The sequence below is a fragment of the Haematobia irritans genome, chromosome 1 (assembly GCF_050003625.1).
Source record: "Haematobia irritans isolate KBUSLIRL chromosome 1, ASM5000362v1, whole genome shotgun sequence".
Lineage (NCBI taxonomy): Eukaryota > Metazoa > Arthropoda > Insecta > Diptera > Muscidae > Haematobia > Haematobia irritans.
The window spans coordinates 236,691,048-236,708,112 of NC_134397.1; the positions used below are offsets into that span (position 1 = coordinate 236,691,048).

Below are 17,065 nucleotides of genomic sequence, written 5' to 3' on the forward strand. Positions count from 1 at the left end.
AACATGTTTGTCACTAAAATGTTATTTTCTCGTCAAATATAATCTGGTTGCCGAAATCAGATACATGCTTTCCGAGAAAATAACACGGTTGCGAAAACCATGTTACATGGTCACCACCCAAAAATAACATTTTGCTCTTAAAACATGTTTGAGGTGATCATATTCCTTCTCTGGGTGTAGTTCTCACTTTCACTTCTAAAGCTCTCATGACATTTTTTGTTAATCGGTAGTTTATTACTAAATGTATTTTATGCATCCATAAAGTAGTATAATTTTGTAATATAAATTCATTTCTTATTAACTCTGTCACTAAGGTCTTTTTTATGAAAATTTTTATAGGAACAGTTTGCATCATCGTTTTTAAAGATTCTTTCAATATGTTTATTATTTTTCATTGTCTGAAAACGATATGGTGATTAATTGGAAATATTGTATTTTTTCATCCAAATAGTGTTTATAGAACATATAAACAATTATTTAACTTATGATTGATATGAAAATAAACATTTGAAATTTATGGATACTTATTTGACTTGTGGAAGCTTTTTAGTTTTACATAATTTCAACAAGCGGCAACACTGACTTAGTATTCCGTGACAGGGATGGAAAATACAATTTTTAAGAAAGTACAAAAAAGGTATTTTTCTGAGCGAAAAAGTACTTTTCTCTAAATTTCAACAAAAATTCCCTTGGAAGATAATTGCCAAGAGCTCCTTTAGATTGGATTTTAATGAAAATAAAATTTTGTTTGTCAACTCCTTAATTTTATTCATTTTTTTAGTTGTATATCCGCTTACAACGACTACCGTAGTATTGTAATCACGGTTGCCACAGTTGGTAGAATTCTACTGTTTGCTAGAGTCCATGGTACATCATAAATTGTCTAAAGATAAATAAAAATAAATTTTTGAAAAAATTTTCTATAGAAGTAAAATTTTGACAAAATTTTCTATAGAAATAAAATTTTGACAAAATTTTGTATAGAAAAAAATTTTTGACAAAATTTTCTATAAAAAAAAATTTCGAGAAAATTTTTTATAGAAATAAAATATTGAAAATAAATAAAATAAAATTTTGAAAAAATTTTCCAAAATAAAAAAATGTTTGACAAAATTTTTTGAAGAAATAAAATGTTGACAAAACTTTCTGAAGAAATATATTTTTGCAAAATAATATTTTTTTGGTAGTTTTTGGTAAGATTTTCTCCAAATGTTGTTAGGTTATTTTTGTCTCAAGTTTCGACCGTGACCGTATTTTAGGACGCGATTGATATCTTCTTAGAAAGTGTTCGTGTGGAAGCATAATACAGAATCGCTTGCTTTTTTCGACTAAAATATTCCTTAAATTCAATAAAATCGTGTTTTTGACTATGGCTTTTACAAAATCGAGATTTTCCTCCCGCATGAACTTGTCTGTTTTGCCAAATTTGTAAAAGACTATTAGCAAAAAAGTTTGTTAAAGACTTCCTCAAAATATTGAAATATTTTGTCAAAACTATTATACCATAAACCTGATATCGGCTCAAAAATGTCTACACAAAAGGTACTAAAGCATTCGCGGGGGTACTGCGGTACTGACCAGGGTGAAAAAGTATTGAAAAAAGTACTATAGTACTGCATTTTCCATCCCTGTTCCGTGAGCGTACAAATGAGAGTAAACTTTATATTTTTTCTCTCTCCATTTTCTCTATTTTTCTGAACTAAAACAAGAGTGTTTGCACTTCAGTGAGTACTATTTTCTCATTTTTAGCATCTCATAGCTTGATTTCGTTAGATGATCTCTTTTCAACTTGATTAAAGTACAAAGTAGTACAGACATACTTAAAATTTCAAGTACAAATCTGGGCTAAAATCAAGAATTTAAAACTCAATTTAGTTTAGCATTATTTTTTTGTGTGTAAGTTTTTTCACTTGTTAAAGAAAATTTTGTAGTTTGAAGGAAAAACTTCGAGTTCAAAATTGCAAGAATGTCTTTAGTGACATACGAAGTTCATGATGGACGCCTTTTTGGTAAAATTTACAAATTTAAAGAAATTTTGAACTATTTTGTGGAAGACACGAATTTAGTTAATCTTTATGCTTCATTTGAGTATATTTTTTTCCTCGGTTTTCGTTAATTTAACTAACGTAACGTATTAGAGTAAAGGAAACTTTCTCCAAACATAATAATTCCATGAACTAAAAATAAGTTAAATTGGCTTTAGTGAAATAGAGAGTTCACTTTTTTTGAGTGTAGTAAATTCATGTAACAAGTCGAAATTCTAAACCTGTTTCCTTCCATTGTGTCTATTGGCACATCCTTCATTTCATTTCAGTAGGAAATTTGGTCAAATTTGCTTTTAATAGGAAATTTAAGGGTGTGAAGTTAAAGTTGTTTTCTAAAGTTGTTTTAGTGAAGACACAAACCACTTAAATTTTTTGCATTTTCGTTTTTGTTGCGAATTTAAGACTTTTTTGCAACAAATTAAATATATTTTGCTTCAGAGAACTTTCGAGATGTCCTCAGAGAGAATAAAAACACAAGAGGACGAAAATTTCTCTTCTACAAAAACAACAAATGTCAACCGTATAGATGTCGCACAATGCCTGCAGCTTTGGTATTACCGACGTTGCGGTCGCAGCGCTGTTTTGATAAATTGTTTATAAAGGCATCCGCAGTTATAATTTCAAATTGTCTGCCAAAAAATTTAATGGAATGAAAACATTTATAAAAAAGAACATTTGTTACTACAAAATAGGTTTTAAATCCTATTTTCTTTACGTTTCGTAAAGTCGGCAGAGAACTGAACTGGGTGACGCCGACGCAAACTGTATGATATTTGAGAGAAGTGCCGACAAAAACTGCATGATATTCGAGAAATTTTCCTCATGACTGCCACCTACTGACGCAGTTTCGCTTCACAGTATCGTTCTTTTGTGTTTTTATTGTCTCTGATGTCCTCACTAAAGTTCAATGGAAATATTTCATAAAGCACATAAATATATAAATATTTCGGGATATAGAGCAAATGGTCTATGTGGAGTCCATATTTGATATCTTGAATATTTTGAAAATGCATTTTGCCATCAATTTTCCGAAATTTTGCATTTGATTGTCAATTTTCGTCGATGAATGTCCTACTCACCGGATTTTAAATGGATAATTTTTATCTCATTTGACTGTAATTAAGTCAGTACCGAAAAAGATGTGAACAAGATCATTTATATTGGACAAAATTATTATAATTATAAATTGCCGTTTCTAGAGTAAATATGAAAACGAACCGAATATTTCAAATTGTATTTGGTACAATTTGAAATATTCGGTCATCATCGGATCATTTTAGTACAATTGTACTTTTGGGAAGAGAGATGTACCAAATTTAGTACAATTGTACCAACAATTACATCCCTGCCGTTAACATCTTAGACATCATGAAAATTCTAAGCGAATTCAACTCGTTTATGAGCGTATTTTTCGATTTTTTTTTATTAGACAGACGTAGGAATGTACAGACGGAGGGATGGACAGACGAATGAAAGGAAGACTGACGGACGGACAGAAAGATGAGATGAATGGAGGTATGGATAGACGGAGGGATGGTCAGACAGACAAGAAGATGGACAAAGGGGTGAACGGAGGTATAGACGGATGGACAGACAGAGCGATGGACAAACGAAGAAATTAAGAGTCGTAAGGATGGACAGGATAAATGGAGGTATGAACGGTGTAGGTGTAGTGTATGAATTTATTCCGACATTTTTGTCTGACATAGAATTCATATGAATTAACTTACAAATCAAAGTTGTTGCCATATTTATTGTTTATCTTTATTCAAAAGATTCTGCAATTTCAAGATATTTCTTTCAAAAATCTTTTTTTTACATTAAGCACATTTTTTTAAATTTAAAAAAGGAATATACCAAGTTAAAAAAGAATTAAATGAAATATTAAAACAAATTCTAGTTATTTAAAAGAAATTGATCCTTATTTAGTGTCCTAAAATGTGAGCTGCATATTCTTTCATATTAGATCAATATTTTTTCCCTATAATATAAACATATTATTCTGCATTGGAATTTAGTAGCGGTTGGAAAATGGGATAAATGGCATTAAAAATTCCTACCAATCAAACATTAATGTACTTAATAGCAATTTTTGCATTCCATTCTTCCATAGATGCGGTAGCAGACAAACGATCACAGATCAATCCTTGGTGGTATAGACAGGCGGCAATTGACTTTACTCGTTGATGACATTCGACAGAAGAGACTTGGTTATTGTTGCTGTTGCTGTTTTTCATCTTCTGTTTTGTTTTTTTGTTGGTGACATGTTTTCACCATAACATTTTTGTTAATGTCTAAACATTATTGAGCTTGAAGGAACCAGTTGCCGTGCCGTTGTTCTTATGACCGTCTAGACTCTCTCGGGCACACATACATTCTTGGCTTCTTGGCAGACATTTACCAATCCAATCATCTTCTAAAGTTGATAAAAATTTACCGCCACCAACCATAAAAAGAAGATGAAGAAGTGAGAGAGCGTACGCTCATACGGCATTTTGTCATCATCACCACCACCAGCTTCGGGGCTGCAGGACTGCGGGGCAAACAAAGAATTTTCTTCAAATACAGTCTATAGAATTCAAGCAGTAGGCTCAGATCGACAACTACATATTTTAAATGACATGCAATAAAAATGTCAAGAAACACATTTGATTCTTTTTTCTTATTCCGTGCCCTCGTTCGTTCCCAATTGTATGGTCGTGGCAAACATAACTTCCTTCCACTAGGCTAAGTGCAACTTCTTGCTAACTGTCAGTCAATTTTTAGTTTGGCCAATTATAATGGTGGAAGTTCTTGAAAAGTTCTCAGGCCATTAGTTATGCATGCGTATCTATTTGACGGCATTGATGGCTAATAAAGATTTTCGAATATTTCATGATGGAGTTTGGATGAAGCAGGTCGAATCTCCACAAAACTGATTAGGTGTTTTTTTTTTGTTAAAGTATATGGTATGGGAACGTTATGGACAACTCAATTTACTTAACAGCAATGAGACAAATGAATTTCAAGAAGAGCTTCTAAGACCCCGCGAGACCTTTTGGGCAAGTAAATGGTAACTGATTAAAATTATGATTATGGTTCTGTTCCTCAAATCATTATGTCTTCCGAAGAGTCCAGTACAATTATATACCAAGCTTGATATATTAAAAGGAGCAAAGCAATTAATATTCCTGCAGCATCGACCATATTGCGGAGTAATTTAACCAACAGTTAAACAGAATCGGGCAGCACTCAGTGATAAGAGAGAAGTTCACCAATGTGGACTGAATAACAGGTTGGCTGATAAGTCCCCGGTGTGACACATAGATTGCGTCGCTAGTATTAAATGCATATTATTTTTATATAGTACCAACCTTCAAATGATTCGTGTCAAAATTTGACGTCTGTAAGTCAATTAGTTTGTGAGATAGAGCGTCTTTTGTAAAGCAACTTTTGTTATTGTGAAAAAATGGAAAAAAAAGAATTTCGTGTTTTGATAAAATACTGTTTTCTGAAGGGAAAAAATACGGTGGAAGCACAGACTTGGCTTGATAATGAGTTTCCGGACTCTGCCCCAGGGAAATCAACAATAATTGATTGGTATACAAAATTCAAGTGTGGTCAAATGAGCACGGAGGACGGTGAACGCAGTGAACGCCCGAAAGAGGTGGTTACCGACGAAAACATCAAAAAAAAATCCACAAAATGATTTTCAATGACCGTAAAATGAAGTTGATCGAGATAGCAGAGGCCTTATAGAAAGAGGTAGTTACCGACGAAAACATCAAAAAAATCCACAAAATTATTTTGAATGACCGTGAAATGAAGTTGATCGAGATAGCAGAGGCCTTGAAGATATCAAAGGAACGTGTTGGTCATATCATTAATCAATATTTGGATATGCGGAAGCTCTGTGCAAAATGGGTGCCGCGCGAGCTCACATTTGACCAAAAACAACAACGTGTTGATGATTCTGAGCGGTGTTTGCAGCTGTTAACTCGTAATACACCCGAGTTTTTACGTCGATATGTGACAATGGATGAAACATGGCTCCATCACTACACTCCTGAGTCCAATCGACAGTCAGCTGAGTGGACAGCGACCGGTGAACCGTCTCCGAAGCTTGGAAAGACTCAAAAGTCCACTAGCAAAGTAATGGCCTCTGTTTTTTGGGATGCGCATGGAATAATTTTTATCGATTATCTTGAGAAGGGAAAAACCATCAACAGTGACTATTATATGGCGTTATTGGAGCGTTTGAAGGTCGAAATCGCGGCAAAACGGCCCCATATGAAGAAGAAAAAAGTGTTGTTCCACCAAGACAACGCACCGTGCCACAAGTCATTGAGAACGATGGCAAAAATGCATGAATTGGGCTTCGAATTGCAAAACCGAAGGAGTACTACCAAAATGGTATCAAAAAATTGGAAGGTCGTTATAATCGTTGTATCGCTCTTGAAGGGAACTATGTTGTATAATAAAAACGAATTTTGACAAAAAAAATGTGTTTTTCTTTGTTAGACCAGGGACTTATCAGCCAACCTGTTAGTCTAGGTTAGGTTAGGTTAGGTGGCTGTATGCGGGGATACTACGGTACTGACCAAAAGTGAAAAGGTATTGAAAAAAGTACTATAGTATTGCATTTTTCATCCTTGATCTGAGTATGGAATAGGTGGTCTCTTGGAACTATTGGTTAGGTTAGGTGGCAACCCGATGTATCAGGCTCACTTAGACTATTCAGTCCATTGTGATATCACATTGGTGAATTTTGTCCACCAGGTTTCGCCTGTCGCAAACAGTGACTTTTTCGACATACGTTTACGACGGTATAATACGTATGTCGCAAAAGTCGTAAACCTAGTGTAGAAAACCTAATTTGAAATTAAAGAAATTTTAATTTTATTTAGTTAAGCTCCCCGATAAAGGTATGCAAAAATGCTTTATATTGTATTTATTCAAAACTCTACTAGATTTACGTATCCCATTCACAACTTCAAACTATTCTTGGTTTTCGTGGTCCATAATGTCCATCTAAGCTAATAAGCCAAAAAGTGATATTATAAAATTTTCTCTTAACAGCAATTCATTTATGTAATGTATTTATGTTTTCCTTCCTTCCAGTTTCTGCAGTGATTTGTGAAAGGTTAACCATGAGCGACTACCGACCGTCACGTTTACTGCACCATCGAGTAGTTTATAGTAATTTTGGCTTCGAGTTTCCAATTGAAATAACTGTATTCTCAAGTTTTTTAAGCTCGTTAATAATTTTAAAAACATTCCTGAGAATTGAAACTTCTTCGCACGTATCATCATCTTGGATTATCATGCGCTGCCTATCTGAAGGGTCTGAAGTATTTGGAGTTTGCGACGTTTGCTACTTTTTCTACATTTACGACGTGTATGTGAAGTTTACGACGTTTTCAACTTTGCAACAGTCACAAACCTTAAAAAGTGGTATACAGACCATCTCTGGTTGCCACCTAACCTAACCTAACAAACAGTTCCAAGAGTCCACCTATTCCATACTCAGATCAAGGATGGAAAATTCAGTACTATAGTACTTTTTTCAATACCTTTTCACTTTTGGTCAGTACCGTAGCACCCCCGCGAATGATTTAGTACCTTTTTGTGCATACAGTTTTGAGCAGATATCAAATTTATGGTACAATAGTTTTGACGAAATATTTTAATATTTTGAGAAAGCCAAACTTATTAGCTAATAGTCTTTTCCAAATTTGGGAAGACAGACAAGTTCATGCGGGAAGAAAATCTCGATTTTGTAAAAGCCAGAGCCAAACCACGATTTTATTAAATTTCAAGCCATAATTGAATTTCATTTTATTCTATTTTACATTTCCACACGAACACTTTTTATATAAGAAGTTATCGATCGCATACTAAAATAATGCGAACCATTACAATAACGCTTGAAAACTTAAGACAAAAATAATCTACCAACTTTTTTGTCAAAATTTTATTTCTATAGAAAATTTTGTCCAAATTTTTATTTGTATAGAAAATTTTCTCAAAATTTTCTTGCAGACTATAGGGCCTTTCCCAAATAAAATTGACCAACACTATTTTCCTCTGTTGGTTAAGCTACACTTGTAGTTTACTCAATACATGGTTTTAAGCTGAAATCAAAAACAACAACAATGATTAAAGAACAAAAACCAACAACAACAAAACGGATGAGAAAAAGCGGAAGCACGCTCAAAATAAACCCAGCCAACTGAACTCAAATCGATGATTTGACGGTGACAAACGAAAAGAGATATGTTTGTACAAATTTATTTCGGCATAAGCCGGCTCATGTAAACCCTTTTTTCGGAAGGTTCAAGTGTGGTTCACTGTTGGGTTTAGTGAACTGCCTGAATTTATTCTGATAATTGGTTGATAGTTTTGCTGCAAGTAGATGATGCTGATGAGGAATGTGGTAATTCCGAAACGTGCGTCCATCCAACCATCTTGCAGACTATAGGGCTTTGCCCAAATAAATTTGACAAACATTATTTTCCTCTGTTGGTTAAACTGCACTTGTAGTTTAGTCAATGCATGGTTTTAAGCTGAAATCAAAAACAACAACAATGATTAAAGACCAAAAACCAACAATAACAAAACAAGGTCATGTCATAAAAACAGATGTTGTTTTGTTGAGTTGTTTTTTATTTAAAAATATCCTCCAAATATTTCGAAACATCTCCACTGTTCGTCTTCAGGGAAATTTATTTAGAAGTAAAGAACCATGAACTGATTCGCAAACAAGTAAATTTACAAAAAATCTTATTTTATAGAAAATTTTGTCAACATTTTATTTCTATGGAAAATTTTGTTAATTTTTTTTCTATAGAAAATGCTGTCAAAATTTTATTTCTATAGAAAATGCAGTCAAAAAAAAATTTTCTATAGAAAATGCTGTCAAAATTTTATTTCTATAGGAAATGCTGTCAAAATTTTATTTCTATCGAAAATTTTGTTAACATTTTAACTCTATAGAAAATGTTCTAAAAATGTTATTTCTATAGAAAATATTGTCAAAATTTTATTTCTATAGAAAATTTTCCCAAAATTTTATTTCTATAGCAAAATTTTCTCAAAATGTTATTTCTATAGAAAATTTTCTCAAATTTTTTTTTCTATAGAAAATGTTGTCAAAATTTTTTAGAGTTTGTAAGGCTTGAGGTCATGTTGTAATAAAACAAAATAAAATCAAACGCAGTGGCGAGCAAGTCACTTTGTCTTATTAAAAAATTTAATTTCCCTGAGGACGGATAACGATGGTGTTAGAACTATTGGAAAGAATTAAAAATAAAACACTATACAAAACTAAAATTTTTTTTGTTACAACATGACCTCAAGCCTTACAAACTCTACAAATAATTATACTAAAAGGTCAACTATACAATAACTACAAAAAATTTTATTTCTCTAGAAAATTTTGTCAAAATTTTATTTCTATAAAAAAGCTTGTCAAAATTTTATTTCTATAGAAAATTTTTTCAAAAATTTATTTTTATAGAAAATAATTTATTTTAGTAGAATTCTACCAGCCGTGGTCACTACACTACGGTAGTCTTTGTAAAACTAAAAAAAGATATTTAAAATTGAGGAGTTGACAAACAAAATATTATTTTCTTTAAAATTCAGTTCTGTTGACAAAAATCTTCCAATGGAATTTTTGTTGAAAAGTACTTTTTCGTTCAAAAAAATACCTTTTTGTACTTTCTTAAAAATAACATTTTCTTATTAATTATTTCTTATTAATATTAAATTTCAAAGATTTTAATCTAAATGGAAATAGAATTAAAGGTAGACTAGTTCAGATCTAAATTAAAAAAAAGTTATTTCACTAGGCTATATAATACACTGGTAAAAATGAGTTTAATTGTTGAATTTTCTTTATGAAAAAAGTGCCACTTTTTGTGCCACCTTTTCATAATGAATGAGCCACTTTTTATGGCTAGTGACACTTTCTGCAATTCTCAACGGTAAAGCTAATCGGGACAATTCTATACAAAGAACATAAGCCATGTGTTTCGATAAACCATAATCCATGTAAACCTCTAGACGTTCCTACAAGGTCTCTCCAAAGCTTGCCAAACTGTCTTATCGACTCTCAAACGAAATGTTTTGCAATTACAATAAAGTGTTAATACACTTCTATGAGAAGAAGAGAGTGTGAGATATGTTAATGGCTTCAGAAATATAAATTAAATTTAATTAAAGTTAAAATTGAACTTTAACAAAAGCTTGACGAAGCTGTCATTATCGGTCCGCGACCAAACTTATTTATTGCTGCTAAGAACATTACACATCGATCCAAGTTATCGTATCCTAAGCCCTGAACAAGAAAAAAGTTAGCGAAATTTTCGGTAGAACGATACTATCGATTGTTTAGATTTTCTCTCATAACCCTGCCAGCATTTCAAAGTTCCATTTCATCCTCATCGCTACCATAGACTCGTAAGTGACACTACAACAATCGCCAACTGTGATGGGGGAAACATCAAAAAGTACGAAATGTACATGGAAGTATTTAGCCTTCACTATTGTTGCAAGAGCCATTTTATAATTTGTGATCCACCAAGCGCAACTGGCTTATTATAATTTATTTAAATAAAAACAAAAATTAAGTGCTGAAAACACAGTTATTTCTTACCTTAAATTATAAAGGTTAAATTATGAACGGTTTGCGACTTTCCAAATGGAATAAAGTGATAGTTTTTCAGATATTTTTCCAGACACGCTGCCTCCATCGAGAATAAACACACTGGCTGACATGTAACATGCTGCTTGTAACTCAACATCATTTTTTAATTAATGCAAAAAATTATGTTAAATGTGGTGTGATAGTCGTATAAATGTTATATTTATAAGAATTTATAAATGTTTAATCAAATTAATAAACATCAAAACAATCATGTTTTACTTAACCACAATGATTCTTGTACAACTATCTTCAAATGCACTTTTTCTGATAGTTTGAAGGGGCTCTTATTGTCGTCGTCCCAAATTTATCTAAAAAGGCATCTAATAATTGCACTTATGCGATACTTTTTTGTAGTAACTTGGCGTGGTACAACTTCTCAATAGTCACGGATCTTTTGCGATGAGTTTTGGATATCGTATACGACTGTTTTCGACGTGGTGGGGATTCTCAGAAGCGCCGTCAAATTCAAAAAATGTTGGCAGGGAAGATATATATATGTAGTAAATCTGCCTTATCGACAGGAAGGCAGGGATTTTCTCTGTAGCAGTAAAGTGCATACAAAAAAGGTCGTAATAGGTACATTTTACACTTAGATCAAGCATATCCGGAGTGAATTATCGGCTAAAAAGAGCAGTCAATATTTACTATTATAATTTTGCTCTTTGTGGCTCTTTTATGGAAAAATTTTTTTTCGTAAAAATTTTAGCCCTCTAATGCCCAAACGCGTCTTTAGGCGGTCTTCAATAAAACAAGAAGCTTTTAGTAAAACACACCTAGAGACAACCAAAATATATAAACCAAAAATAAAACTTTGTCAAACCCCTACAAGAGACTTTGCATCATATACTGGATTTTATCGTATTGAGTTTCCTTGTTTCGAGTTCTTGCATTTATGTCGTAACCGTGGACTATTTTACCAGCTGGCAGAAAAAATGGGACATTAGAGGGTTATATTCTAAAATGTAACCCAAGGTATTTTCAAATACCAAAACCAGCAGTTTAGTATATTCCTACTTATAACAATCTTAAAAACTCCTAAATGTGTCTATCAAACTGTTTCTTTGCTATTATGCCAAACTTAGTGCTGTTTTAGCAGATCTTTCTGATGTGTCTTCTAAAAAATTTCTTTGGGTATACATACAAAAAATAACATAGAAGACTTTATTAATTGTATATGAGTATGTTGTTATCGGCTGTTTACATTTTCATGTCACACTTCTAAAATATTCGGAAGAAGGAGAATTTGATTTATTAAATAAATTCGTTGTTTCATTTTTTCATTTCAGCATAAATCACACACCATGAAGTTGTTCAATAAATTTTAAACATAAAAAAACGAAGTTTCAAACGAAACGGAAGAAAACAAGAAAACGCTAGAAAGCTAAACAAAGCTATAAAATCGACTCGACAAAACAATGTTAAATACATTTACCATAAAAATCACTGTCATCATTACACTATGGATACTTAATGCACCTTCAAATGCCTATAGTCGCCATCACGGTCGCAATGGTGGTTTAGGAGGTGGAGGTGGTGGCGGCCGTTATCGTACTTCACAAATGCAACAAACATCGAATATAGATGTGCGTGATAAAATCCTAGAATTACAATGCTACGCAAAATGTCACGAGAGCGGTCCGGCGGCACATTATACCGACTATGAATCCTGCCGCAAGCAGTGTCAAATCGATATGATCAAAGCACCAAGACGTGGCTATTGCCCGGTCATGCAAAATGCCATCTTTCAAAACATCAACATCCAGCCTCTGCAGAAACTCTCATGTCTCGACAACTGCAGCTATGACTTTGATTGTCCCGAAGTACAAAAATGCTGTAGTTCATCATGCGGTCCGGTGTGCATGCAACCGATAGGGGTGCGTGATGATAGTCTCTTGCCGCCCATACCAAAGATACTCAAATGCACGCTCATAGCCCGTGATCAAAAAGTCGAAATTAGTATACAATCGAATTCATCATATTATTTTCATGTTGAAATACGTCATCACATAGGATCGTTGTTGTCACCACGTAAATTAAGTACATGGCAATATCAACCAGTGGAGTTGTTAGCAGAAATGTTAGATCTAAACAGTATGATGTAAGTAAAAAATTTTGTATACCACAATCTGTAAAGTTGTCTGGCTATGAATGAAGCCGAAGAGTGACGTCGCCGATTTTAGCCGCTGTCAGATCATATCGACTAAAATTTAGCCGTCCGGGATTTGCGGTACGGGATTTATCCTGAATCCCGGGATTTTTATTTTGTATCCCGGGATCCCGAACAAATAATCCAAATTTGTTAAATTTACAGCTTTTTAGTTTTTTTTTATTAATAAATTGGTGTCTTCATTCAGTATAAACGACCCTTATACCAGTGCCGAATAAGAGAGAAGTTTTTCATCTGCGTATATCTGATGAAACTTTGGGTGACTTGATGTTTAAGAAGTTACATAAAACGATGAATTATAAAAGAAAATCCTTAAAATCTTTTGTTGAGTACGAAAGCATTAAGTAGCAATTGAAATCGCTTTTTAATATACTCTTATAGCCCATTCACATTAGGTTCGAAATCTGCCAAAAAGTGGATTTGAAATCCCTTTCTTATAAAGTGGATTTTAAAGGTGTAATGTGTATGAGGTTTTATGTTCTTTTGTTATGATTTTATATCCTCCACCATAGAATGGGGGTATATTATTTTGTCACTCCGTTTGTAACACATCGAAATATTGCTCTAAGTATATATATTTTGGGTCGTGGTGAAATTCTGAGTCGATCTAAGCATGTCCGTCCGTCTGTTGAAATCACGCTAATTTCCGAACGAAACACGCTATCGACTTGAAACTTGGCATAAGTAATTGTTATTGATGTAGGTCGGATGTTATTGCAAATGGACTATATTGGACCACTTTTACGTATAGCTCCCATAACATACAAACCGGCCCCAGACTTGTCTTGCGGAGCTTCTTAGAGAAGCAAATTTCATCCGATCCAGTTGAAATTTGGTACGCGGTATTAGTGTATGTTCTCTAACAACCATGCAAAAATTAGTTTATAATTATATATAGCCCCCATATAAACCGATCCCCAGATTTGAACTCCAGATCATCTTGAAGGACCAAAATTCACCCGATCCGGTTGAAATTTGGTACGTGGTGTTAGTATATGGTCTCAAACACCCATGCAAAAATTGATCCGTATCGATCCATACATATATCCACACATACAGATTTGACCTCTGTAGCCTCTTGGTGGAGCAAAATTCATCCGATCCGGTTGAAATTTGGAACGTGGTGCTAGTATAGCAAAAATTGGTATATAGCAGTCCATAATTATATATAGCCCCCATATAAATCGATCCCCAGATTTGACCTTCGGGACCTCTTGGAGGAGCAAAATTCATCCGATTCGTTTGAAATTTGGTACATTGCGCTAGTATATGACCGCTAAAAACCATGCCAAAATTGGTCCATATTGGTCTATAGTTATATATAGCCGATCCCCAATCACACAAAAATTGGCCCATATCGGTTCATAATCATGGTTGCCACTCGAGCCAAAAATAATCTACCAAAATTTTATATCTATATTTTTTTTCAAAATTTTATTACTATCGAAAATTTTGTCAAGATTTTATTTCTATAGAAAATTTTGTCAAAATTTTATTTCTATAGAAAATATTGGCAAAATTTTATTTCTTTAGAAAATGTTGTCAAAATTGTATTTCTATAGAATTTTTTTCAAACTAAATTATATACGTACTAAATCGGTCTTTTTTAGTTTAATATATACCATGTATGGAGTAACTTACAACTTAGAAGAAGGTGTTAGGAAGTTTTGAGATACCTTGCCATCGACAAGTGTTACCGCAACCCAAGTAATTCGATTGTGGATGACAGTCTTTAGTAGAAGTTTCTACGCAATCCATGGTGGATTTTATATTGGATAATTGTCCGTCGCCGAATGGACAAATTTATATCGGCTCATCCCTTAAGCCGCCGCCGCCGCTGCAGGCAAAAATTTGTGTCAGCCGATGCCGACAAAAATGGGTCGGCGGCTTCATTCTCTGTTCGGATACTTTTAGTTTGATATATTAATAGATAACACTAGTTTAAAAAATATTTTTTTCATGTACATTTGATATATTTTGATAATTTCTTATATATTTTGATCTGCTAAATTCGAAAATGAAGGTTAAAAATTTTTTATGGAACAGTTTTTGAGATATCCAGTTATTTTTAGTTTTTCGAACTTTTTTCACTAAACTAACTATATAAATAATGTTCGATTATATCGTTGATAAAATCATATTTATGAACATGAAGAGACGTTTTTTTCAATGGTTTGTACTTTTCCGGCACAGAGTCATTGTAAAATTTTTTGTTCTACATGCTGTTAGCAAGTAAAAACAGAAGAAAAATTTAAGTTTTAACATTAGGTTTATTTCGGTAGTGAAAGGGTTAACTTTTTAATTGAATATTTTTTTAAAACTCAATTAAGACTTTAAATGGAAAAAGTTTCATGATTTTTTTTCTGTGTGGGTATGACTAAAATCGAGAGCGTTATTAAACTTTTGACACCTTAGGCGTCACTAAAACTATAAGCGAATTCAGCTCGTAAGCGTTATTTTGTTCGTAAGTGGAATATTTCTCCGATTTTCGTTACTCATTCAATCTCAAGAGTAGATCATAAGTCATGCTCACGCACGAAATTTAGTTCGTTAATCAGTGTAAGTCACGACAATTTCGGGTCACGTGAGCACTTCTAATCCTCAGTCAATTCTGAAATTAAAAAGAGGCTATTATACTTTCGAAATGCATGTAACTTAATGCTTTAATGGATAGATTTCTGCGGATGATGGTATAAATATAAAAAATTATAATAAATTTATTGATACGGATGAACAAATTGTACCTGGTTTTAATTTTAGCAATAGACTCCCCTCAATAAAAGTTGATTTCATATTTTGTAAAAGCAAAGATGTAAATTGTAAAGATTTATGCCCATATTCATAATAATTTAATTACAGTTTATCAAAACAATTTGGTAATAGTGGGTTTAAAGTTTACGATAACTTTTATGAATATGGGGGTAATTATTTGGAAATCCAGTAGGGATAATTTAAACCACATAGATGTCGTTCTGTTTTGTAAACAAGAGTTCATTTTATTCCAGACGAAACGTATGAGTGAAAAAGAAATGTAGAGTTGCATTCTAATTTATTGTCGAAGATATACTGGGCAAACTGTGTATGCAAATAATATGTCAATTAGAAAGATTTTTGTAAATCTGTATTCACCAGAGTTTGTGCTCCAAATTCTAGAACATTATTATTAGACTGAACTGCATATTTAGCTTAATTTCCCGCTTACTTTATTGCAGTACTATATTTAGCTTCGAGGTATGTAAAGCAAAATGCTTAATGTGTTCGATCATGTTCAATCAAGTTTTACAAAAATAAATTGGTTTTCAAACAAACAATAAAATCTTTTTGCCTCAAAATGGTGTTTTGCTAATATTGGATATTAGCTTTTAGTTGCTTTATTTTGTTTGGTGTTGACTTAGTCCTACTATTTAGCGTATTTAGTTTGAAATAATAGATAATTAAAAATAAGTATCAGTAAATATGTAGGTGTTAACATTGTATACGCTAATACCAAAATAAAAAACATCTTAAACGACACTAATTGCCACCAAATACAACACTAAGGTGTGCTTATCGAAGACACACTCCATAGCAAATTGAGTTAAAATAAGAGCCAAAAAGTATGCCACAAAATTTAATAAATTGTAATAATCAACCAGAATTGCCGTTGCTAATATATTGAAGAGTCATAGCGGTCATATCGCAGGAACAAGTAATGCCTAAATTATAGAAATTGCATTATAGTCTTTGCCATAGACTTTACAATACATAGATGATCCACTATTCTCTTTAAAAAAAATGTGTCAGTTCCAAAAATTAATTTTCTGACATTTCGTTTTGATTTTTTCGTAAAGAGTCAGTCCCAAACATTAATTTTCGTGCATTTGCTTTTGTGTTGTTCGTAAAGAGCAATGCTGCTCAAAATTAAAATTCGTATTTTCGCGATTTTGGTCAAAATTTTTTGTTCAAATATGAACTTTTAATATATTAATTTATTTATAAATCCTCTGGTGCATCATAAACGGTCTAATTTTGTGTAAAATTGGCAAACTACAAAAAGGAAAACGAAAGAGATTGTAAGCGTGCTCTTATTTTTCTCGTTTATTTTTAATCTTCGGAAACATAGTTTGACACCCATGGCTCATCTATGTATTATAAGGTCTATGTCTTAATACTCTGTTTTGTGTC

At 32.8% G+C, this 17,065-nt stretch overlaps 1 protein-coding gene across 10 annotated transcripts in view; it reads left to right on the forward strand.

The window, feature by feature from the left end:
• The window catches only part of Kal1 (anosmin-1 Kallmann syndrome 1), a 60,998-nt gene that overhangs the window by 35,041 nt on the left and 8,892 nt on the right, over positions 1 to 17,065 (forward strand). For all 10 annotated transcript variants that reach the window (XM_075302320.1, XM_075302380.1, XM_075302577.1 and 7 more), the window contains one exon: positions 12,021 to 12,832. In XM_075302320.1, the coding sequence (XP_075158435.1) occupies positions 12,150 to 12,832 (683 nt within the window). In that variant the 5' untranslated portion in view covers positions 12,021 to 12,149. The remainder of the gene's footprint in view (positions 1 to 12,020; positions 12,833 to 17,065) is intronic.